The 27,352-nt window shown below is 32.0% G+C and overlaps 2 protein-coding genes and 1 long non-coding RNA gene across 5 annotated transcripts in view; all 3 read right to left on the bottom strand.

Moving 5' to 3' along the window:
- The window catches only part of LOC114336990 (zinc finger protein 91-like), a 251,669-nt gene that overhangs the window by 81,327 nt on the left and 142,990 nt on the right, over positions 1-27,352 (bottom strand). Inside the window, exons 3-8 of the mRNA XM_050660069.1 lie at positions 23,770-24,647; positions 14,068-14,111; positions 10,977-11,086; positions 9,428-9,904; positions 1,136-1,339; positions 346-738 (exon numbers count right to left, since the gene is read on the bottom strand). Coding sequence (XP_050516026.1) covers positions 346-738; positions 1,136-1,339; positions 9,428-9,904; positions 10,977-11,086; positions 14,068-14,111; positions 23,770-24,647 — 2,106 coding nt within the window. The remainder of the gene's footprint in view (positions 1-345; positions 739-1,135; positions 1,340-9,427; positions 9,905-10,976; positions 11,087-14,067; positions 14,112-23,769; positions 24,648-27,352) is intronic.
- On the bottom strand, positions 475-21,657 carry LOC114336974 (gastrula zinc finger protein XlCGF71.1-like). Of its 2 annotated transcripts, none has more exons than XM_028287349.2 (2): positions 21,264-21,657; positions 475-1,339 (listed from the first exon to the last, which is right to left on the bottom strand). In XM_028287349.2, the coding sequence occupies exons 1-2, from the start codon at positions 21,280-21,282 to the stop codon at positions 717-719; spliced, it is 642 nt and encodes a 213-aa protein (XP_028143150.1). In that variant the 5' UTR covers positions 21,283-21,657; the 3' UTR covers positions 475-716. The 2 variants fall into 2 exon arrangements, with proteins under 2 accessions (XP_028143150.1, XP_028143149.1); XM_028287348.2 differs by lacking the exon at positions 21,264-21,657 and adding an exon at positions 6,728-7,454.
- On the bottom strand, positions 2,587-5,079 carry LOC126892642 (uncharacterized). Of its 2 annotated transcripts, XR_007700937.1 has the most exons (3): positions 4,920-5,059; positions 4,681-4,838; positions 2,587-2,761 (listed from the first exon to the last, which is right to left on the bottom strand). It is a non-coding gene; the product is annotated as an uncharacterized LOC126892642 (long non-coding RNA). The 2 variants fall into 2 exon arrangements; XR_007700936.1 differs by having other exon boundaries at positions 4,681-5,079.

Raw genomic sequence — 27,352 nt, forward strand, 5'->3', positions numbered from 1 at the left:
GCACCCCTGTAACTTATTAAAATAAACATTACAGAAGTTCTCAGGGACTTTCGGCCCTCGGTAATAACGTAATCTTTCATTCTGCGTTTAAACTTTTCAAAAATACTTATTAGTTTTCTCAGGATTCGAAAAAAATGAATCCCCATTTGAATAGCATTGGAGCCGAAAATACGTACCGATCCTCTTAATAGTATTAAGTCCGTCTTTTAAAACGTGTGTCAAAACGACATTTCTTTCATATAGCACTCTGTCTCGTTCTACTAGTATGTGTTTTCATATGTGCTGTTAAGCTACACTTGTAAGAAAACTGTTTGGAGCATATTTTGCATGTGAAAGGTTTTTCACCAGTATGCACCTTCATATGTGATTTTAACTGTTTCTTCAATGAAAATCGTTTCGCGCAAATTTCACAAACAAATGGTTTTTCATCAGTATGCACTGTCATATGTGCTCGTAAAGTAGAACTATGTGAAAACTGTTTTCTGCATACGTTACAGGTGAAAGGCTTTTCACCCGTGTGCACTGTCAAATGACTCTTTAAAACTGACTTTCTTGAAAAATGTTTGGCGCATATTTTACACTCAAATGGTTTTTCACCAGTATGCACGTTCATGTGTCTTTTTAAATCTTGTTTGATTGAAAACTGTTTGCTGCAAATTTCACATTCAAATGGTTTTTCACCAGTATGCACTCTTACATGTAATTGTAAAGTAGAACTACCTATGTGAACACTGTTTGCTGCATACGTTACACGTAAAAGGTTTTTCACCAGTATGCACTGTCATGTGTCTTTTTAAACCTTTACTATCTGCATATTCTTTAGCGCAAATTTCACATGTAAATTTTTCACCAGTATGCACTCTCATGTGCACTTTTATGTGCGAACTGTATGAAAACTCTTTGTTGCATATTTCACAGGAAAAAGGTCTTTCCCCAGTATGCATTTTCCCTTTGCTGCAAATTTCACATCTAAATGGTTTTTCACCAGTATGCACTGTCATATGCGATTTTAAATGTTGTTTCATTAAAAAATGTTTGGCGCATATTTTACACTCAAATGGTTTTTCACCAGTATGCACTCTCATATGTCTAGTTAAATATTTGTTTGTTGAAAACTGTTTGGTGCATATTTCACATCTAAATGGTTTTTCTCCGGTATGCACTCTCAAATGTCTTTTTAAAGTAGAACTTCTTGTTAATTGTTTGGAGCAAAATTCACATCTAAAAAGATTTTCTTCAGTTTTCACATCCGTAGTAGCAGTTAAGTTTTTGTTCAAATTATTTCCAGTATAGTTTAATAGATTGCTTGCATCATTTTGCATGTCTTCGCAAGAGACACCTAAAATAATAAATACATGTTAAATCAGTATAATGTAACATAACGATAACAAAATTAATAAATCATGATTCAAGAAGTCAAATTTGAGCTAGATGGGAAAAGCCTTTGGTTTATGTTATCATGGTTGTTGGTGTAGTTTACCCTTACGCCTTAGGTGGGTTTGGTTATCAAAAATAATTCCGACGGAACGTGGCGCGACATTCTGAGTGAAATAGAAGAATGTAACAGAAAAAGATAAAAACTGAAGACGGAATTCAACGCAACGTGAAATAGTTTAAACGCATGGACGTACAAACACAGATGGACCCAGCAATAAGATACCTTGAACACATATAGTGTTTTGAAGCTTCGATAGAATATGACTCTTCCTCAATGAACATAAGCGTGCTTGAATTTTTTCTCGTGGGGATAATTATTCAGACGTTAATAATTGTAGGTAGTAATATAATTTATAAAAATACGTTCAAAGAATTTAATTTAAAAAAACAGAGTATAACTATGTCTAAATACTTCCCTAATAACACAAAACATTCCAGGAATGTTCCTAGAATGTACTCACAGGACATTGAAAACATTCCTGGAATGTCCCCAAATGCACACGAATGTCCCTGGAAAGTCCCAGGAAAGTGCTGTGTCAGCATTTTAAATATTCTTAGAATGTTCTGTTGGAACATTCCATGAATGTCTACGAATGTTCTTTGGACATTCACAGTATATGCTTTAGACTTAATGTCTTGTTGGAACATTCCATGAATGTATACGAATGTTCTTTGGACATTCACAGTATATTTTTTAGACTGAATGTCTTGTTGGGACATTCCATGAATGTTGGAACATTCCATGAATGTTCTTTGGACATTCACAGTATATTTTTTAGACTAAATGTCTTGTTGGAACATTCCATGAATGTCTACGAACGTTCTTTGAACATTCACAGTATATTTTTTAGACATTCTCTGTAATATATCGTCAGTGATGTGACAATACCTCCTATATCTTTTTTCATGAGGTTTGCAGGAGACGAAAAACATTTTTTAAGGTCACCTCCTGTTTTCATACGTAAGTTCTGACTTGTTTTGTAGTAAATAGATAGTTAAATTTACTGCAAAACAAGTCAAAAAATATATGAAAACAGGAGGTGGCCCAAACAAGTTTTTAGTCTATCTTACAAATCTCATGAAAAAACAGATAGGAGGTATTGTCACATCACTGACGATATGTGGCCATACCAAATAATACATCCTTGATAAATATAAACATTTTTATTGCAAAAAATCTTTTCATACATTTTTTTAATGTAGTTTACTGATATTCCTATAAAAAAATGTGTCACATTTGCTTTGTAAACCTTTCTTTTGCCTTTCATAGCCACGTATTCCATTTCCTTCCTGGTTTTTTGTAGACCACTTCTCTCAGCTGTTTCTAAAAGAAAATAAAATGAATGGTAATTTTTCTATCCTTTACAATTAACAATCAAAAGAAATATTTACAGGTAATAATATGCATAAATAATAATAATATTTAAATAAATAATAAATAATCTTTAATAAAGAAAATAATAAAACATTTTGTATTTTGACAACGACGTCTGATGTGGAAGTAGAAACCATAATAAAGTTATTTTTTCAAGTAAATTGTGGCTTATTTCCCCATTAAAATAGTTACAATAATTACAAAAATGCCACAAAGAAATAGCTTTTTCACAAACAAATAAGTATTTTGTTTTATTATATTTATTGTTTTTATTATTTACTTCAACTTAAGATTATAACTTAATTCTTGTTTTCTATTTTGTTTTTATTTATCTTTTGTCTTGATGTTTTTATTTATTTACATTCAATATTAATCTGTTTTCTTGTATAATCTACTTCGCAATAATTATGTGATATATTGGACTTAAAATGAATTCAAAAATTTTTTGTAATTGGGCAACAATGTCAACTTAGATCTCTGATGTAGATAATGAAGAGCAACGGTATCTACAGTTGGAAAAATGAAAGAATAGGGCTTTTCATCGATTGTCATTTGTTTCGAGCTTCTGTCATGTGTCACATAATATTAATATATCTACGTCATATGTCTTTGGTTTGTATTATTGTATATACCAATAACGTATGTCGTAGATATATTAATATTATGTGACACATGACAAAAGCTCGAAACAAATGACTGTGAATGAAAAGCCCTATACGCTGTGAGCTTCGCTGGTGTCGCTCCTAGCGGATTACTAATCAACTTTCACTGGTAATTTTTAAATTTATTAATTAATTGTTATCGCTTATTATTTACAACGCAAAAAAGTAATTACATTATAATCGATTTTTTTAAGATTTTGCTAATCATTTTGACGTTCTATTGATAAAATATGAATTTCTTACTTCGTATACTTTCACAATTATCGTGTATATGGCGGTAAGATTAATACATTAATTTATAATTAGATATTACGGAACATTAAAAAAACTTAAATTCAGTATTTAAAACGTAAGTATATTTAAAGTAAAAATATATAACACAGCTTTCACAAACTAATATTTTTTATAATTAAGGTTTTTAATTTTAATTTTAAATTAATCACTTTGACATTTATGTCAAATTTCCAGTAATCCTTTACAGACTTTGTCACTACTGGCACTCGCGAATTTGTAAATATCCCTTCTACGTATGAGCTCACAGCGTATACCCATGAACGATCACATCAATCACTTATTTTGTATTTGCTATCTTTTTCTATTTTAGAACAAATAGAAAATGATATAAAAACCTTAAAAATAAAAAACTGGAGAAAAAAGCACTAAACAGATCAGAGTGGAGAAGAATCCTGGAACAGGCCAAGACCCAGAAAGGGCTGTCAAGCTAATGATGATGATGATGATGATCTTTTTCTATAACAAACGTTTGTGATTTATAGCAAAAGACAGCAAATACAAAATAAGTGATTGATGTGATCGTTCATGGTTATAGGGCTTTTCATTCACAGTCATTTGTTTCGAGCTTCTGTCATGTGTCACATAATATTAATATATCTACGTCATACGTTATTGATATAACCAATGATACAAACCAAAGACGTATGACGTAGATATATTAATATATGTGACACATGACAGAAGCTCGAAACAAATAACAATGAACAAAGCCCTATAGGGCTTTTCATCGATTGTCATTTGCTTCAAGCTTCTATCATATGTTATATAATCTGTGTATAATATTAATACAACACGATTTATACGACATATGACAGAAGCTCGAAACAAATGACTGTAAATGAAAAGCCCTATTCTTTAATTTTTCCAACTGTATATTAGTAATTGTATTATTAATTGGGTTAAGCATATTACCTGTGTGATATAAGCTATTGGAACAGCACAGTCTCTCAAACGAACAGTTGAAAGTGAAGTTCTGTCAATATCTTTTTCTAAAAAATGTTTTGAACATACTGCTCTATTAACAAATCTGATCAATACTTCATGCCTTCTTCGCAGGATCTTCTGGAAAGCTAAAAATACAAAATATATGCATTACTGAGCATTATTAACAAATTTTAGTTTTAAATAAAAAATATGATTAATGAACTCACAAAATATTATACAAAGCAGCTTAGAAATTGTTTATTAGTATAGTCGTTTCCCTAGACACAACTGGCTAGTGATTTTAGTAGGTAATTTTTTTGTTTTTGGCCAATTTTGCCAAAATTACTAACTACAGTATTTTTACTACAAAAACGTTATTACGTAGGTCAAAATTTTTGACGTAAGAGAACTGTCAAAACATTAGAATGTGACTTTTCATTATTGCCATGTTTTTATAAAAGTCACAATCTAATGTTTTGACAGTTCTCTTACGTCAAAAATGTTGACCTACGTAATAACGTTTTTGTAGTAAAAATACTATATTTAGTTATTATTTTTTTGCCAATTTTACCAAATTGTCAAAATTATTTACTAAAAATCACTAGCCAGTTGTGTCTGAGACTAAGTTTAGCGAACCGACTATACTATTCATACTGTGTATTCATTAGTTGGTACTATTATAGTGTGTGGTCTACACCATCCTGTTTATAAACGCATACATTAGCAAAAACGCAAAAAAAAAAATTTAATTTTACAAATAATCCGTTTGTTATTATCTCTATTTACTATTTTAGTTAGGAATAAGCAAGTTTGTGGCTTATTCGCAATTATTAAAATAATAAATGGATATTTTCTGAAATAGGGGCATGCCTTTGTTTATATATTTGCATACTAACCTTTGAATGAAATGTTATTCCTGTAGATTTTTTATCTACATTGCTTCTGCTACTACAACTGATTTTATGCACTATGTTAATAATACTATTAAAGTTATTATAAAAGTATCCCAATTAAAAAAATATTCTTAAAAAGCACAAATAAAAACAAACAATGATCACGCACGGCAAGGCGGCCAAGGCCAAGATGCATGCTAAGATGGCCGAAGCACCGAGCGAGGCCGAAGTCCGAAGTGAGGTCATTGGTCGTTTTTAGTCACGTGATGCCCTCTCTAAGCACCATGCACAAATACATGCGCCGTGAATTTGAAAATGAACATATAGGAACATTGGTAGTATGTTCACAGAATGTCTTATGGTAGCATTCCAGGAATAATTTAATCAGATGTTCACCGAATGTTCCCTAAATGTCCAGGACATTCAAATATTGATAGAACTTTGGTAGTACATTCCTGGAATGTTGTGTGTTGTTAGGGTTACAATTTAAAAATGTCTATAGTACTTTAATGAACTAATATCTTATTTGATGCATTAGTATGAAGGAACCCAATCATGGGACGCCTATGAAAGACATATTTTAAAATATAAACACACTTCCTCATCCTCTATAATGTAAATAAACAGTCCTTACAAATGAAATGTTGCAAATGCAATGCACAGCGTTTCCCAATCAGTGGGTCGCGACCCACTATGGTGGTTCCTCATCATCTGGACCATCTCAGCTGGTTGGGGGTTGGTTACCCCCTACTATAGGGGTTGATGAAGTAAACACTACTTACGGTATATTCATTTATTCACAATTCGGAGTAACTACGGTAAAGAGTTGGTGGCTAATGTATGTTCACCCTCTGGGGTCTCAAATATCAATGCTGAGTCTTTACGCAACGAATTTAGAATGTGGAATTCCCTGTCTATGTTTTGTATATATAAAAGTGAAAGTGTTTGTATTATAAATGCCGAATCAGCTTGATTATAAATAAAGAATAATATGTGACACTGAAAAGCTGACCTTGCAGTATCGATAACTGATACACTTGTGTAGTAATCTGGGTCAGTCATGTGTAGGAACAAAGCGTATTTGTTTACCAAGGACATTTAAATATTAAAAGAAATTGTCTTGCTCTTAATAGGATCCTTACTAACAGATGCTGTGAATCCCAATACACCACTAGTGGGTCGCGGGCAGGTTTCAGGTGGGTCGCGGGCAGGTTTCAGGTGGGTCGCAGCGTGGCCCTTACAGTAGCTGAGTAGCCTAGGTACATTATATATCATCATGGGTAAGGGATGGGTCGTGAATATGAAAAAACATCAGAAGGTGTGTCGCCAGACATAAAAGGTTGGGAACCACTGCTCTAGCACCATTATTATGATAATTGTATTTCACTTTTCACAAAAAAATAGACCCAAAATAGCGAAAAACAACTCTTCCTCATCTAACTTAAAAAGTAAACAAACTTTTGACAACTTACAAGACGTTTGTAAAGACAGAGAAATGTAAACACCGTTGCCATTCATAAATAGTTTTCAGTGCTTCTACATAATATACAATAATTTTTTGATATCTATTTTTCAATGATATGAACACTTGATATTTTAATTACAATTCAATCAGCCCTATTCTGTAACTTTTAACAAATCGAATAGAAATGACCAAGTCGAATCGTAATTACCCAAAATCGGAATGTTTGATATCTATCGCATCATTTTTGTGTTTGGATTGGTATTCTGTAACTCATATCGTAATCGAAATCCCTGACTTCTATTTCACGCGGTTCTGAGGTGGTGGCAACCCCGCATTAACTAGCGAAATTATTGTTCTGTGACTGGATCTAAATTTAAAATATGACATCGTTGCCATATCCTCAATGTTTTCATACTATCCTCAAGTTTTGAAAAATAAATAAAGTATTAAAGTTAATTAAAATTGATATAAAAAAGAAGATAAACTGATAAATAAAAAAGATAAGTGAAGATAAGAAGTATAAATGGTTTTAAATCAAAGATATTTAAATTGATGTTACTAATTCATTATTATTAAAATATAATTTAAAATCGATATTACTAATAATATGCAATCTTTAAGATTCAATTAGAGCTGAAATAACTGCTAAACAAATTTTCCAAAAAATGGCATCTTTTCTATAATTTGTTCAGACTATGAGCGTTGACTGATAAATATACAAGTATACTGGCATTGTTTAAGAAAGGAGTCTAGTTATACAATGATACTGGTATAATATATTTATCCATCAACGCATCAGAAGTCTATCGTATGCTATTCTTGTACATTATACCGTTGATTGAAATTGTACAAGAAATTACCAACAAAATTATGGCAACACTGCGAGAGGCAAACGTTCATTCATGTGCCAAGCCAAATAGCAAATAAATAAGGTTAGGTCCAAGGTCCAATTCATACTCGTACAACATGTCTAAATTAAATATATAATTACAAATAACATGACAGACTAAAAATTAAGCAGCTAAAAAAGGTACAAACACTATAAATAATTATAAAATAAGTAGTAATCAATTATTTTTATATATAAAATATAAACGTCAAAACAAAACAAAATGCGCTTGCGTCATCCACAATTCCGATAATCGAAATCTCATCTCGACAGGGTAAATGCTGTCGAAGTGATTTCTATTCACATTACGATTGTAGAGATTCCGAAGTAGTTATGGAATACGGATTTGGACTATTTCTATTCGACTTGGCCACTTCTATTCGATTTTACTGACTTCTATCATCGAAATGAGTTACAGAATAGGCGTGAATATGTAAATTAATATAACTGAAAAATTATTATTTAAGTTTGATAGCATCTGTAGAGTATAAAATAAGAAGTAACATTTCCAGCGATACGCGAATAAGAAATTTTAATAAAAAACGTGACAACATGTGAAGGAGCCTAGATTGTGACCTTTTCAAATAATTTTGGCTTCACAATTTTATGTAAATAGAGAGTTATCAAGTAACTCTATGAGAATACGGTAACGTTATAAATAACATGTAAAGTATACAGTAAAATAGCGTTACCGTATTCTCCTAGGGTTACTTGATAACTCTCTAATAACTGAGTCCATCTGTGTTTATACGTCCATGATTAAACGCAACGTGAAATAGAGAAATTTCTGTTAAAATTTGTTATTTATAACCCTTAAGATAATACCAAATCCTAAAATTTATTGTCCTGTGGATCGTCTTATGTTTTGCCACAAACTATCGGTAAATAATATTAAATATTACTAAATAATACAAATATCGATATTTGTATTATTTGTTATTATCATGTATTTGGTCTTTTTTATATTCATTTTTAGTCCATCTTTTTCAAAGAAACTTTTTGTTTTGTTTAGAAATAAGGTATGTGTATACAATATCGCCATGTTAAGAAATATCGCACATTTGTAGGATTAAATATTAAAACAAAGAAAACGCCGAGTCGTCATTTTATGGCCTATACTATATACCAACAAATGATGACCTCTTAATTTGATTATCCTAATGATCACTAATTAATTAGGGCCTTTTTAAAAATAACGTCAAATGGCGATATTGTCAACCACTGTTGTCAATATCGCCAGGGGTTACATTTTAGCATAGGTTTATTTTTAATATGGAATATGGAATGGAAATGGGTAATTAAATAAATTTTACACCAAACCAAACATGTTTTATTAACGATACTTATGAACAATAAGGACATATATGTATGCTGCAATTATGTCGTCTTTTGTAAGTCCCAGGCATTCATCATACATGTAGCATTTGCACGTAACGCAGAGACGAATGTCGGCCACTCGATCTTCTTTGCAAGCTTTACAATACCAACTTTCATCCTTGCTTTTGTGTTCGTTTCTTCGTATTTCGACTTTCCTAGTTTTAGAATTTTTCTCAGACACTTTTGGTGTCAAAGTTTTTTCTGGCACGAAGTCAGTACTCCTATTAAAAAGGTCTTTTGTGACGACCTGTGCGCGACTATTTAATACTGTCTTTTTCTTCCTTGTACCATACTTATGTACCATTTCAGGTGTTTCAAGCATTTCATTAAAGGAAACTTCTTTAGTTGGCTCATATTCGTCATCTTCATATTCATTATTCTCATCTTCATTTGCTTCAGACTCATCATCATCCTCTGAATCACTATTGTCCCTTAATTCGGTTACCGGAAGTTTTCTACTAACATTTGATGGCCCTGGGGGTGGAGTGATGACTCTAACTGGTTGCTTTTCATTATGTTGCAGAATATCTTGTAGTCCTGGACCTTCAACATTCTTATCTTCTGTTACGCTACTTGGAGCAAATGCTTCTGGAGGAAGAATGTCAGAGTTATAGGGATAAATGCCTGTAGCCGAGAAACCAGACTTTATGTTAGATGGAGTCATACATTTGTCCCAAACTATAGAAAAAATTATTCCAAAGCGTTGTTTTGTGATTGACCGTTCCTTATACCTTGCCCAATACTTTAAAACTTCCTCATCCCAGTAATGTTCGAAGCTACGAAATACCGCCTTATCCATCGGCTGAAGCTCGTGCGTTGTATTACTTGGCAAGCAATCAAGGTGATGCCGAGTTCACTGGCGACAGTTACAATGGAATAATCTAAATGGCACTTGGCACCATCAAATATTAAAAGGCAAGGTCCAGGAGTTCTATATTGCGAAAAATGTTGTAACCATTGCTTAAATGTTTCTATGGTCATACTTCCCTTGGCCGTCATTAGTGCCATACTACCCGGTGGGAGCGAATCTGCCCATTCCGGCTTCATTCTCTTTCCTTTATACAATATCAAAGGCGGAATGGCGGCACCCAAAGCGTTACCACATGACACTAGTGTAACATTTTGACCATGCTCGTTCGCTACCAGATGTACTCTCTTCGCACCTTTCTTTGCTAATACAGATTGTTGGTGATGCAGTGACAATCTGCAGCCTTTTTCGTCCATGTTATAGATGCACTGCATCTATGCCATAAAGTCCATGTTATAAAGTTATTCATTATATTTTCTAATTTTTTGAAATGATCATTCACAATGAATTTGTTCAGTTTTTGCGCCATTGCTGGGTGCATGCTTTGAGCGCGTCTGTTTCTTATTTGTGGATGTCTAATTAGGAATCCTTTGAGCCAAAATCGCCCAGCCATCATATAATCTTTGTTAAAGGCAGTTTCGATATTGTTAGTGTTGCAAAAATTGAAAACACAATGCCGCAAAACTTTGGCTGTTAGTGAATATCCTACTTCAGCCAATCGAATTATTCTATTGCATAAATCTTCCTCTTGATTATCCGTAAGAATAGATTTTCGTCCCATGGAACATTTTGAGGTAAGATGTTTCTTTAAATAATCCCTTAAAGTACCTCTGGCCACCTGAAACTCCTTACTTGCTGAATTAACGGATTGTCCATTTCCAAAAGCTAATATTGCATTTTGCATGTTTTCTTCCCTCCATTTGCCTCTAATACCTTTATTTCGTTTGTTTGGCATAATTATTCTGAAATAAAAACATTTATTATCATATTCTGTAGTCACTTTGTAATTGCTAGTAATATCGCCAAGAGTGATAACTGATTTGACAATATCGCCAATGGCGATATTGCAAACCATTAAGAATGGCGGTATTAGCAACAATGACGTAATTTGTTTTCGTGAAAAAAGCACCGGTAAAAATACATAGAAAAAAATTATTTTTATATTATCAGCAACGGAAAGGATCCCTATCAATTTTGTAAAAATGGACAAAAACACTTACCGGCAATTTGAGTCTGGAGCAGCTAACCAAATACTAGAACTTTTTATAAGAAACAACTCACAATATTCCAGTGGCGGTTAAACGACACCCACATAACAATGATGTTCACATCATGTTCAAAGCATATACTACCAACATTCGTCGGAGTATATTCTTTTCGGGGACTTTCCCATTGATTTTATATTCTTTTTAGTATATGCGTAGTACAAGCCTAGCATGTACCATAAAAAACATTCTAAATTTCATGTTCTTTGCATATACTTTAAGGAATATTCTCGTACCGAATATACTGAGTACATTCGTGTAAGTAGTATCTCGGAATATTCAAAAAAGTTTATTCTTAGAATATACCTTTATCAAATATTCCATAAAAGTATATACTTGACACATACTTATAAGTACTTTTAAAATATCTTAAAAGGAATATGTGTATGGATAAGAAGAATAATGTTAGCCTATAGATTATAAACTTAGTTATGAATAATTAATAAAATTTAAAAATTTATGTAGGCAGTACTATTGAACTACCGAATTCATTATTTAAAATTGTTTTTAATTGTATGGTAAAAATGTTTAAAAATTAATTGTATTAACGAAAAAGGAGAAATTCTCGTTTCGCTTTCATCATTGAAATGCATTTACTATTTTGATTTAATAAGTTTATCATAAGTATTCTTAGAATTTTATTTTTACATGGAATTGACAAAGCTGAGCCAAAACCCACAAACAATGAGGAAACGACCGCTGCATACCTGCATAAGGGGTAAGGGGTTGGGAACAAAGGCAAAATACAAAATATGAAAAACAGTTAGGCATTTGGCATTTGTATCTATAGTCAACACTATCACTGTCTATGCGGGACTCGGGAATGTGGGATGTGTATTTTGGTCTGTGCTGTGTTATGAGGAAGACCCAGTATTTCTACAAGGAATAGGAACATGCATAATTAACCTTTTTATTTTGTTTGCGGTCAACTTACAAATAAAAAATTCATTTTGGTACTTCAATACAGTGGAACCCCGTTAACTCGGATTAATCGGGACCGCGGCCGATCCGGGTTATCGAAAATTCGGGTTAGCCGGAGAAAATGGTAAAAATTATTAAAATATGGTATGCTTACAGATAAACTCCGTTATAATTGGCACACAGACACTTGTAAACCACGTTCGCGTTCCACACATACAAAGCGTCGTCGAGAGTCTCATTTTTAGCTTTCTTAGCTTTGCACCGATTGTCCAAACTGTCTTTTGTTTTGAAACAAAAACAACATTTTAAGTTTTATTGCCATTACGTAGACGCAAACACAAAATCTGAATATATTTACGAACGATTACAGAACGGAACGAAAAATGCGACTTTACTACACACACACAATACCGTCTCGCAACGAGAACGAACTTATGTTATTTAATAAGAGTGAAGACTAGGACCATTGTTTGAAAAATAATTTTTTAATAGTCTTTTCTAAACAATGCTAGACAGTTTCAAGTAAATAAAGGATACTACAGATAATACAGTTGGTTTCGATAACACGACAAAGAGCCATGCCAGTCATTTTTACTAAGGTATATTATGTATCAAATTACACAAATACGCATTATCTCTCATTGTATAATGTGTTTGACATTGAAAATTGAAACGAATGAACTAAGGAATTCGCTAAATGGACAAATTTTTACGAAGAAAGTTTATTATGATAAATAAAATTAGCCTGAAAAATATAAGATATTACAGTATTCGAACAATATGTTTATAAGGATAGATAAAAGAAAATATTTTAAGATGTTGAAAAGAAATTGGAAAATCCAGCATAAAGGACATACATTTTTATTGTTGTAATGTTTGTCTGATAAAAATCGGTCCGGGTTAGCCGGACTTCCGGGTTATCGGGGGCCGACTTATCGGGGTTCCACTGTATTACTTAAATAGTAAGTATGTATATAGGTACATATAAACAAAATATAAATTTTAGTTATTTACATACATATTTTACATAATATATATTTGGGTATTATAGGTATTTATATATTCAGCATTTTTATTTTTATATGCAAATAAACTAAATATATATATTTACTTACTAATGAAGTAAAAACCTCACATGTAGGTAGGTGGTATATAATTTATTAAAAAATTTTTTCTAAAAATGATCCAAGATGGATAAAATCACAAACGTTTTCGGACCAATCAGTCCATCATCAGGTGGTAGAAACTTCAGATCCAAAGTAGTTGGAACTAGCTACATATTTAGGTCAAAAGACCTTAGTGTAATAATAATTATGCCATTTAGGCTACAAAAATGTCGACAATAAGTCGATGTCACAAGAAATTAAATTGCAACGGTATTACAAAGTGGTCTTCATCTTGGCCTCAAACTGACAGACTCCAGAGGAATCCACTAGAGGAATCTTTTCCTTTATATTTTAAATATATATATACCTACTTACCTATATAATATTTATATAACTAACTAAAATTTATATATTTCATATTTACTTTTTAAGTAATATTGTAGAATGTACAAACTGCATTCCCATATGTAATATGTAAATTTAGTAGAAAGTAGAACCTAGGATGGAGATTCGGTGATGCTGAAAACATACTTCTGAGCAATATATAGCACTTCCTTGGAATATTCTTCCCATATACTAAAAAGTACATTCTTCCTATATACTAAAAAGATGTGCCGTAGTACATTCTAAGTATATAAATAGAAGGTTTACAGCACCTCATTAGAATGTTCTAAAACGGATATTCTTGGTATATACTGAAAAGAAGTGCGGTAGTACATTCTAAGTATATACATAGAACGTTTAAGTACTGTAATGTAGTATATACTCAGCATCTGCTCTGCACATTCCCAATGGTAATTACGCATATTCTCAGCATATACTTTTTCTGAAAAATATGTTCTATGAATATACTAAGAACATGAAATTGTTATGTGGGCACATGAAACTGAAATTTTAGGTTATAATCATATGTGCTTCTACCACAACACTAAGTTCATAGTAAGAGAAGGTACCCCCAACGCCATCTTTACTCAAGTAGCCTGACAACAGAAATATAGGAAACTGGCGGAATTGCAAACATGGCGATATTGTATACACCTACCTTACTTGGAGTTGTTCAGCAGACCTTGCCATAACACGGTGTTATCTGCACATCTTATGTTGTTAATAGATCTTTCGTTAATTATTATTCCTTGACTTTGAGATAATAATGCTTCTTCACATATAGCTTCTTCTTCTTCTTCTTCTTCTTCAGCCTGTGTTCGTCCACTGCTGGACATAGGCCTCTTCCATTTGCTTCCATCGATTTCTACTCTTGGCAATTCTCATCCACTGTTTGCCCGCGACTTGTTTGATATCATCTGCCCACCTCTTCTGCGGTCTGCCTACTAATCGCCTGTTCTCTCTTGGTCTCCAGTTTGTTAGTCTCCAGTTTGTTAGTCTCTGTGTCCATTTTTCGGGATTATCTCGGGCAACATGTCCGACCTACGTATAGCAAGGCTCAAGTGGCAATGGGTCATATAGCTTCACTATACATTAAATAGTAATGGAGACATAATACATCTCTGCCTAACTCCTCTCCTGATTTCATTTTCTGGACTGGGTTCGTTATCTATTACGATTTGTGCTCTTTAATTCCAGTAAAGTTTTTTCCACCTACCTCTACCGAAAGTATACTTTTCCTGACCTGATTGTAGGGAGCACATTGTAGGGATTGTATTGCTTGAAAGTGACGTCATGGTATGTCATTGATGAAATAACTTATTGACGCCCTATGCAATATTTTATTATCTATTACGTAAGTATGTATGTATACATTTTAACGTTTATATATAGAGCACCCTGTATTTTAAAGAATGGTAAAAAGAGTAAATTGTTATTTTGATTTAACAATGTTTACATTAATAATTTGACTTATATTTGACAGTTGACAGTTATACTGTACCTACTTGTTAGTTTTAGTGCTTTAAAAAATTTTGTCAGTTAGTTACATAAATAAATTATTTAAAAATAATAATATTTACTTATAAATTAATAATAAAAATAATTACTGCAGTAAACTTCATTCTCGGGAGGAAAAGTAGCACTTTCTGTAATAATAATACTCAGGTATTTATTAAATATTATATTTAATAAAAGTAGGATTTACAATCTCTACGTTACATCTTATATGTTCTAACCTTCTAACCTATATCTAACTTCATTGTGCCAAGTCACGCCTCTTCTTCTTTATCATGGCCTATTACTACATTTTTACTACATTACTACATTACCCTTTTCCATATTTTTTTTTACAAAACAACTAACTTTAATGAAACAAAACTGTGCTAATACAAAATACAATCAGAGTAAACTCTACTAATACAAAATATAATCAGAATACTTAGCAGGCTGTATGATAGTACGTGATGGTCTCAACCTCATGTCCCATTCTGAACTGCTAGAACTCTGATCTTTACTACAACTAGGTGTATCATCATTGTCATCACTTAAATTCTGAGTTTGCCTAATATCATGATCAATTTTTGACTTACGCAAGTGGTAGCTGTTTCTTCTTAAGATATTTTTACCATTATTAATTAAATAAGACCTTGGAGCCTCATGTTTATTGACAATAACAGCCGGACTCCATTGATTATTGTCCTTGTATACCACATTTTCACCTTGCTTATATTCGGGCCTATTTCTTGTCTGCATATCATAATATTCCTTATAAGTATTATTTCTTTTTTCTAATTTTGACCTAACTTCTTTGATATTATCATTTTGCTTTTCAACAAATGGTAATTTAGTTTTAAGTTTTCTGCCAAATAAAAGTTCAGCTGGTGACCTCTTGAGATCAGTAACAGGAGTATTACGATAGTTCATTAGAGCAACCCACATGTCATCTGATTTTTTAATAATATTTTTAGATATTTGTACAAACCTCTCAGCTAAACCATTCGATCGAGGGTAATGGGGGCTACTAGTTTGAAATTTAAACTCAAATTTATCTGCAAACTTTTTGCATTCGTACGATCCAAAAGGCATATTATCAGCTATAATTACATCTGGTATACCATGTGTTGCAAATATCTGCTTGAGTGCATTTATAACATCAGACGATTGTTTACCTCTTATAGGGATTATTTCTAGCCACTTCGTTAAATAATCAGCAACAACCAAATAAGCTTTGCCACCATGTTCCATAATATCAGCACCCAATTTTTGAAATGGCAATTCCGGGACATCATGAGATATTAATGGCTCTTTACTATTTGCATATCTATACTTTTCACAAATTTTGCAACTCTGTATCTCATTCGCAATATCCACACTCATCCCTGGCCAAAATAAGACATCTTTTGCTCGATCTCTTGAACGATTTATACCAAAATGACCTTCATGTACAATTTGAAGCATTTCTTTTCGCAAAACTTTAGGTACAACAATTCTATCATTGAAAAATAAAAGATTATCATTAACAAACAACTCAGTTCTTAACTTGTGAAAAACTTTCATCTCTCCTTCATACTTTGTATTCTTCCACCCTCTCAGACAACACTCAATGACTTTACTCAGTACATTATCTTTTACTGTTTCTGCTTTAAACTGAATCTTTCTAGTATCACTCCTTCTTAAATGCTTTTCTAATGAATGCACCATTTCATTTATATCAGCATCATTCTCCACACTTTCATCACTTACGTTTCTAGACAAATAATCAGCAATATGTAAATATTTACCAGGTACATACTGAATGTGTATATCATATTTCAGTAGCTTCAATTTTAGCCGTTGCAACCTAGGAGAACTAATTTGACTGATTTGCTTACTCATGATACTTACATTAGGTTTGTGATCTGTTATGAATTTTACAGTTATACAAATAGCAATATCCCTTGTTATACAAATAGCTATTATTATTCGTAAGTCGCTTTTGTCTATGTCCTTGGTCTTTAGAATTTGGACTAATTTTTCATGTCTTAGCTTGTTAAATGCTTTCTCAAAATCAAAGTAACACACATGCACATCCACATTCATATCCATGCATCTTTGAGCTAACACATTAAAAGCAAATAACGCCTCTCTGGTTCCTAGTCCGTTTTTGGACCCAAACTGGCTAGCATCTATTCCTTCTTCCAGTTTTTTTATTTATACGACCATGTATTATTTTCAAGAATAATTTGAGAGTGTGACTTATTAATGATATTGTTCTGTATTCACTGCAATATTTAGCGTTTGTATTTTTAGGGATAGCACAAAAGGTGGAGAGTAACCATTGTTTCGGTATAATAATATGTCCTGTTAATATAAACAGATATTATATTGATTATATTACTTTTTTCGAAATGATTGGTTATGACAACTTATTAAAACATTAGTGAATTTTCAATAATCTATTGATTTCGAATAAACTGTCAATGTAATAGTTTCATAAAAACAACGAAGAACCATTACCAATTTTTATTGCGAAAAAATGTATCTCATCTATTGTCTGTCCCACCTTGACTTTACAGTACACGAACATACGGCAATACAATCCTTATGGGAGTTTTTAGCGCGGCGATGCCGATTTTCTTTAAAAGAATTTTCAATCGGATATTACCAAGGTCCTAAAAATGTAGGTCCCTAAAAATGTTAAATTAAGTATAATTATGTTAATCAAGTAAAACAATATTTTTCATTGTATTTTTGTGAGTGATAGTCATTTTCGAAAAGTAATCAGCAATTTTATATTCGATATGCGTAATAACTTTTTTTGGTTAAGAATAGAATATTCAACATTAAAAGTGGATGTTGTTCTATGGTTGTTAATTTATGTATTGACAGTATAGACAGTTCTGAACTAATGCCAAGAAAAATATAAAATAGATTGTCAGTCAAGTGCAAGTAAAGTTTTATATTGTCCTACCAGGTCCTACAGTTGAGAATAAATAAAGTATAATTGTTGATGTTCAGTTCACCTAAATTAAATTATAACAAAGAATATTAAATAAGCTTAAAATTATTACTGATTGAGTATTGAGTAACTCATTACTTATTTGGAATATTTGGATACTAATTGCAGTTTATTGTTATTCTTAATGACTGATTTCCAAGATGAAATTAATGTCCTTTTAATGTGTTTACACCATACGACAGTTGCAGTGAAAGTGAGGAAGACGGGACTATAGAAAGAAGCTAAAATATACTGGGTTGGGACAAAGTATGGAACCAAGCAAATATCTTTGAAAAAAAAAGAACAATATTTTTGAAACTTTGCATACAAGTACAGTGACGCAAAAGGCATCTGATGCCATATTTTTTGTTACTACTAGACTTCCTTCCTTCCGGAAATACCCTTAACTTATTTAATTTAAATGGGACACCCTGTATATTTTTGCTGATTTTAAAAGAACTTGTTATTTTTAATTCATACATACCAAATTTGGAAGAAAAAAATTGTTAAAAAGTGTCTGTAGATAATTTTTTGTATTAATACAACGTAGTAGGAAATAAACGAGTACCATCTATACTGTAGACTTGTAGACTAAAATTGTTGATTACATGCACTGCATGACTTATTTGAATTTAGTATAGTAGGTAAAACCGTTACTGAACTAATTGACAGAAATGAGTATTAAAAATGGTTCATTTAAGTGAAAAATATCGTATTGAAATATTAATGATAAATCGGTTATGGTGAATTTTCATTTTTGGGAGGTGGATTTTCCAAATCGATGGATTGGACGTAGAGGATTCGTAGAGTGGCCCGCTCGTTCTCCAGACCTCAACCCGTTAGATTTTTTCTTTGGGGTTATCTAAAATCACGCATTTACGTTAGGCGACCAACATGCTTGCAGGATTTAAGACAAAGAATAATTGATGAATGTGAACTACTAATACGTGGATAAATCTTGCAAATAGTGACTCACGAATTTATTTGTAGGCTTGCACGTTGTCAGGAGGTGAAACGGAAGCATCTTCAACATTTGAAATGATTTTTTTTTATTTTTAATATCGTTGGTCAAACGTAAATAAATTAACCTATTTTTTAACTGTAAAGAGATTTACTTCTTGTTTTAATAGTTTTTTTCTTCCAAACTTGGTATGTATGAATTAAAAATAACAAGTTCTTTTAAAACCTGCAAAAATATACAGGGTGTCCCATTTAAAGCAAATAAGTTAAGGGTATTTCCGGTGAAACCGGAAGTGGATTGGTAACAAAAAATATGGCATCAAATGACTTTTGCGGTACTGTACTTGCATGCAAAGTTTCATAAATATTGTTTTGTTCGTTTCAAAGATATTTGCTTGGTTCCATACTTTATCCCAACTCTGTATAGTTTAAATCTATTTTAATTATTTCTGTAGGTACCTACGTATTTATTAAGGTTTAACATATTTATGCGCTTAAATACATGATTATATAAATGTTTTATACAAAGTTATTTTTATTTTGTTCACATAAAGGTATTTTTCGAAAAAAAAAAATGTTTTAGAACCCCTGACTGCCGCAAAATGTCAATTATTTATCCTATGGAAAAGTTTCTGATAAAATTTGGCATCACTGTTGGTCATAAGAACCTGTACTGTAAAGTCAAGGTCGTAGGACGCACATTAGGTATAGTATTTTTACTACAAAAACGTTATTACGTAGGTCAAAATTTTTGACGTAAGAGAACTGTCAAAACATTAGAATGTGACTTTTCATTATTGCCGTGTTTATAATAAACATAGCAATAATGAAAAGTCACAATCTAATGTTTTGACAGTTCTCTTACGTCAAAAATTTTGACCTACGTAATAACGTTTTTGTAGTAAAAATACTATACTATAATTTTTTAAAACGTAGGTAGGTATACCCTATTCCACGAACATACGCCTGTTTTGGATTACTCCGACAACAAATATTTTACTGTGCAAAATAAGAAGAACGAAAGTTAATTGCAAATTACATTGTTGTTCATTGGAATAATTATTAGCGCCATTTACTTTCGTACTTCTTATTTTGCACAGTAAAATCTTCGTTGTCGAAGTAATCCAAAACAGGCGTATGTTCGTGGAATGGCCCATACTGTAATTTAGCGGCCCTGGCATGAGGATTTTATGAAAAGTGTGAAAATTTATGAAATTATGTTAAAATAGACTTCAATCTAAAAATTGAGAACAATGGTTAGACCAATATTAGAGATTATTAGTGGAAATTTTACCAAAAAGTTGAAAATAATTCATTAGAATCAGAACTTTGACAAATGTCAAAAGTCGATATCAATTTTAACGTATAAAATGATTTTCCTGGAAATGGCTAATGCATATTCAATTGATTATTTATTTGTGAGTAATTTGGAAGTTATTACAATACTTTATTCATATTAATTGTTAAAATATTTAGATTTCAATGTGCAAGTGTAATTACAAAAGGACTATAAAGTGTAGTGACATGCTTCGCATAAAGAGTCGATAAAACTTTAAAGGAAGCATATTTAAAGAAGAAAATTATATGAAAACAATCTAAAAAGTTCATTTTATTCAATCCACAGATTCAATTTTACTCAGATAATTGAGTAAAATCACCATTTAGGCTTATTTTCCAAATTTAGATCAAAATTACCATTTTGGCTAAATGTCAAAAATGTCCAAATTATTTTGATTGGTAGTGCATTTGAATTTTCAAAGCATGAATTGTTAATTTTATTTAATTTTCATTGGCAGTAAAAGGACGCCAAGCCTAAAAAATTGAAAATGAATAACCATTTATTCTGGTGGGATATGCTGTATGCCATTAGAGTGAAAACTTAGTCTTTTTTCTAAAAAATTGAATTTAGATGAGAATGTTCTAGACTTTGGAAGAGGCAAGAGCTTTGCATAGCTGTTCCTCTAATTTAGGTTAAAAATGTAGTAAATTTTGAAAAGACAATATAAAAAGGTTTTGTAATACTAACCTTTATTACTAATCTTCATTTTAAAAGTAATTTCATCAAGTGGAACTTTTGATTAAAGCAGAAATGTGGAATGATAGCTGGCATAAATTTTGGTTCGTCCTGTAAGATTTGAACTATCCCAGGGGATAGTAAGTGCTTGCTGTTCTGGAGGCTAATTAGGACTTTCCTGGGATCCGAAGAATTCAGCAGTTGCAGATGATAGTTTTTCACCAGCATGCACTCTCATATATTTTAAACTAGAACTTGTTTGTTAAAACTGTTTGACAACGTGGAATAAAGTAAACACTACTGTTGTATATAGGTATATGAATTTATTAAAATTCTTAAAATTTATTCACAAGGGAGTGGAAGTACAAAACGTTTTCGGTCAAACTGACCATCTTCAGTGTAAACCTGGAAATAAGTGAACCATTTTGATTAAAAAGCAAAGGGGTGAAATTTTGACAGTTGAAAATGTGGTTATTTACGTCCAGTGTACAAGTAATTGTTACTAGCCACTTCAATAGGTGTAAAAACCTCTAAATTACATTATTGTTACATAATATGTTATAAAGTAGTCGACATTAAGTCGATGTCTTAAGATTATAAAGATCACATGTGTATGTATTTCATCCTTGCTCGAAAATTGCACAAGGTACTTTTGTTCTAGTGAAAGTTAAACGACCAACTGATTGTCAGACAGATTGGTGCCAGAAATGTATGACAAGATGTCAAAGGAAGGTAGGTGGATTTTTCGTCTGTCATCCGAAAAATGTTTAATAAAAGGTTTGTTCCAACACGACCGAGAACCGTCAAGAAACGGTAACGCTCCTGCGCAGTAAACAAAATACGTTCCAACAAAAATATTATCGTCATCGGATCGTCCTTCCCACTGTTCCAACAAGAATTGTGATCTTTTAGTGACGGTTTCGTGATGATCATTTCATTAATCGGGAAATAGGGTTTTTCATTGATTGTCATTTGTTTCGAGCTTATGTCATGTGTCACATAATATTAATATATCTACGGCATACGTCTTTAGCTTTTTTCATTGGATATACCAACAACAATATACATATTGATAGATAAATCAGTTAACACTCAGGTAACCGTTCCAACATCGGTTTCCAAATTACCGTCATGGGACGATAACTGGGCGATACAATTACGAACATGCGTACAACAAACGGTACAAGTAGTTTCGTGACGGTTTCTGGACCGTCCAAAAGTTTATGTTGGAACTTTGGAACAAACCTAAAGAGATAATAATAATGTTTTAACTTTAATTGGTATATTGAAAAAATGCAAATATTGAAAATGTTTATTGTGAGTTCAAATTTGTAAATAAAAGTTAATGAGCTACAATAAATTCATTAGTAAAAACTGAAATTAAAAGCAAAAATCTGCTCATATACTATGTGACGTCATAAACTGTTTTTCAAAATTAACTGAGTGGAGAAAAATTAAATTTAGTTCAGTAAAGGTGTGATTTTGTGATAAATGAATATTATTGAAATTGTCTAAAAGTATTTAAAAAACAAATAGTATTTTAATAGAGTAATATGTTGAATACATGGTTGGTTGCATATGTTTCAGGGGACTAATAAATAAAATAAGAGAATACTACTAAATTCATAGTTATAGTTATATTATTATATTAGCATAGAGTGTCATTAAGAGCGAAGTGACGACACCATCTTTTTTATTTAGATTAGTGCGTCACATAGTATATGAGCACATTTTTGCTTTTAATTTCAGTTTTTACTAATGAATGTATGCTCATTAACTTTTATTTACAAATTTGAACTCACAATAAACATTTTCAATATTTTTTGCATTTTTTTCAATATACCAATAAAAGTTAAATACTAATTCTCTTTGTTAACAATTTTTCGGATGACAGATGAAAAACCCACCTACCTTCCTTTGAGATCTTGTCATACATTTCTGGCACCAATCTGTCTGACAATCAGTTGGTCGTTTAACTTTCATCAGAACAAAAGTACCTTGTGCAATTTTCGAGCAAGGATGAAATACATACACATATGATCTTTATAATCTTAATCTCTAAGACATAAGACTTAATGTCGACTACTTTATAACATACTATGTAACATGTAACAATAATGTAATTTAGAGGTTTTTACACCTATTGAAGTGGCTAGTTACAATTACTTGTACACTGGACGTAAGTAACCACATTTTCTATTTTTTCAACTGTCACAATTTCACCCTTTTGCTTTTTAATCAAAGTGGTTCACTTATTTCCAGGTTTACACTGAAGATGGTCAGTTTGACCGAAAACGTTTTGTACTTCCACTCCCTTGTGGACGAATTAAAAAAAAATTATTAATTCATATACCTATATACAACAGAAGTGTTTACTTCATTACACGTTGTTTTATCGAAGGTATACAGCCAAGTACAGGGTTTATCCATTTTAAATTTTTAGAACTGTTTGACTCCAGTATGTACTCTTATGTAAGTTTTTGTAAATCGGAAGTTCTTGCTGTTTGCTGCCAACTTAACACGTGAAAGACGTTTCACCAGTATGCGTTTTCATATGATGATTTAAACTAGAACGTTGGGAAAATTTCTTGTTGCATATTTGGCATATGAAAGGTTTTTCACCAGTATGCACCCTTACATGTCTTTGTAAATCTGAACTTTTTCGAAACCGATTGCTGCAAATTTCACACGTGAAGAGTTTTTCACCAGTATGCGATTTTATATGATATTTTAAACTTTGTGCGTCTGAAAACTTTTTGGCGCATATTTTGCATGTGAAAGGTTTTTCACCAGTATGCACTCTCATATGTATTCTTAGAGAAGCAGCTTGTACAAACTTTTTAGCGCAAATTTCACAGGAAAAAGATTTTACACCGCTGTGTATTGGCATATGTAATTTTGGATTGCCATATTCTGAAATTTTTTTGTTATAAATTTCACAGGCAAGAGGTTTTTCACCGGTATGCAGTCGCATATGTCTAGTTAATTGTATGTTTGTTGAAAACTGTTTGGGGCATAGTTTACATGTTAAAGGTTTTTCACCAGTATGCACTGTCATATGCGATTTTAAAACTTGTTTTGTTGAAAACTGTTTGGTGCAAATTTCACATCCAAATGGTTTTTCACCAGTATGCACTCTCATATGCGCTGTTAAATATTTGTTTGTTGAAAACTGTTTGGTGCAAATTTCACATATAAAGGGTTTTTCTCCAGTATGTATTCTCATGTGATCTCTTAAAGAATAGATTGTTGTTAATTGTCTCAAGCATATTTCACATTCAAAATGATTTTCTGCGATGTTCACATCCGTAGTAGCAGTTAAATTTCGGTTCAAATTACTTCCAGTATATTTTGATATGTTCCTTACATAATTTGGGATGTCTTCGCAAGAGACACCTAAAATAATAAATACCTGTCAGTCAGTATAATGTAGCAAAAAGAAAACAAATAAAGCATGATTGGAAAAGTCAAATTTGAGCTGGGAGGGAAAAGGATTTTGTTTGTGTAATGTAAATTGTGTTCATAAACGAAAAGAATGTTTGACTATGTACACTTCGCGTCATAAAAAAGTGGTACAACTCTTATAATCGAAAATCGTGTTTTTTATGTTGTGTAAGTTGGTCTTGTCAAATGTGTCATTCTAATTTCTAGGGTATCGTTGCCAGTTTAACGAAAATATCATTGAACTCTTGAGCCAGTTGTCGGACAGACCAACCATCTTCTATTTTAGAAATTATTCTCGTTTTATCACACTTACTTAATTGACGTGGCATCGTTAAAAATGTACTTTGACAATCTTGCCAAATCTGACTGATGTTAATTAAATAAATAAGTCATCGAGGACTGGACCTATTGCTTTTTATTTTGTTTAATCGTATTTGATTTTTCAGTTATAAGTGGATCTTTTAAGATTAACTTAAGGCCATCGGTACATAATTCGCAAATATTTTACGGCTATCCCTACTTTTTCTGTCTTTACACGGTAAATTACGTGTAGTAAAATTCACACTGGTATGGATATGTAAACATTACTAGAATGTCATCATTGACTTAAAGAGATGGCTTTTGAATGTTCTTGGATAGATAACTGTTCTTCTTCTTGCAGTACCGTCTCCTATCAGAGGTTGGCTACCATCACAGCAATCTTAACTTTGTTGGCTGCAGCTCTGAACAACTGTATTGAACTGCACCCATACCACTCTCTTAAATTTCGCAACCAGGAAATCCTCCTACGTCCCACATTTCTCTTTCCCGAGATAACTGTTATTTTTGTATAATTGCAAATTATTAATTCAGTTAATAAATGTGATAATTTTTTCACTAACTATGTATTCAGTGATTGTAATAATTTATGTGTACAACAAAAACTAATACTCAATCGAGAAAAAAGGAAAAGTGTTAAAGTGATTTTTTAATAATATATTGTTACTATGGAACGCTTACAATTTTGAACATCTTTAACAACAAAATACTTGGATAACAGAATATATTATCCTGATGTATTCTCTACTTGGATCTTCCACAAATAATACACAATAAATAACTTTTTATTAAGTTCACGTCTTAAATCAATTAATTATCAAATACACTATATATCAATATTATTTAATCAACAACTCAAAATATTCCCGATGCCATGTCAAATATTTAAAATTATCACTGTCTGACTGACAATATGCTGACAATATTCTATTCGACTGAGTGCGTTGTAAGACAAAGGTAGATTTGGAAAATATTACACGGCCATTGTGTTCATTTTTTTCGAATCCTGAAAAAAAAATATTTTTGAAAAATTTAAACGCAGAATCGCTTACTAAACGCTTACTAAAACTTCTCTCACATAAGGCAACTTATACACAAATGGTCATAAACAATTTTAATGCGGCAATTAAGTTTGGGAGGGGTTCCATGAAATCCCATTCCACAATGACATTTAAAATGTCTACAGCTAATCATTTACAGGCTCCTGTAATATTGGCCGCTTATAAATCTCTTCTGAGCCTTGTTATTTCTAGCAGGTCTGCTTCTGATACCTATTCATGGTAAAAGTCACAACATGTTGAAATAGTTAATTTCAACTGTTCACTGATCGTGAAAAGCAAAGTGTGTACACAACCTCGCACCATGAAGCCACATCATGAATGTCGTTTGATCTGGTTTCCAGTTCAACATTTCGAATTTGAAGTTTGGCTCGAAGTGTAAGTCCTGTTTTGGTAGCTGTCTCACCATCCATTCGTTTTTCGGTGGGAATGTAGTTGTCCTCATATTTTTTCGTGGCAAAATCTATTGCTTCATCTATAATATGACCACTTTTTCTTCAATATAAAGACGAAATGCCCCTATTTTGGTCGCTGATTGATCAAAGGTTAAGCCTTTACTTTTCAATTCAATCCAACAAAAATTTATTTCTCTTAGTACATCATTCCAAAAGAAAAGATAACAAAGAAATGTGAAGCTATACACAGCAGGCATAACTCTGGTGTCTAAATTTTCTTGTTGATGACATAATTCCTCAATTGCAGCAACAACACCATCAAAATGTTCTGCCAACAGTTTAACTGCAACATAGTGAGCACTCCAAAGTGTTGTGGAAAGTCGTTTAACAGATGCTTTGCTGTGTTTAATAAGCACATGTGTTCACAAAATAATATCGAATTATACCTATTTTGTATTTGAACAGTCAACAGTATTTGAACTGAGCCACATAAAATCGCCAATATTTTCGTGTGTCTACGAGTAGTTGGCTATTTACTGAATTACTATTAACACATAATATATTTCTATTGGTAAAATTATAAATGGAATTATTTCACAGTAGTCATAAAATATTTATTTGTAAGAGTTTTAACTTTTACCCAGTGGCGACGCGTGACTTTTTCTAAAGTGTTACCAAAACCAGATGCAAAAAATCTTATTTAAAAAAATGAAGATATAGCTAAATGTATAGCTTCAATAATATCATGTTGTATATCACTTGAAACTCTCGAAAAAACGGTTGATGTTTGTAGATGTTGGCAAAATTTTTGATCTTTTTTGGCAATTAATATTAACAATTCCCTGTAATTGCCTCGATTGTCAGAGTCGTCGCCCTCAAAATGACC

This window comes from Diabrotica virgifera, chromosome 9 (assembly GCF_917563875.1).
Source record: "Diabrotica virgifera virgifera chromosome 9, PGI_DIABVI_V3a".
NCBI lineage: Eukaryota > Metazoa > Arthropoda > Insecta > Coleoptera > Chrysomelidae > Diabrotica > Diabrotica virgifera.

Coding starts and splice junctions, on each gene's coding strand:
- LOC114336974 (XM_028287348.2), bottom strand. CDS start 6,863: ATGATGATATATAATGTACCTAGGCTACTCAGCTACTGTAAGGGCCAC. Junction 1,340..6,727: donor GGGATTCACAGCATCTGTTA/GTAAGGATCCTA, acceptor TTATTATTTTAG/GTGTCTCTTGCGAAGACATG.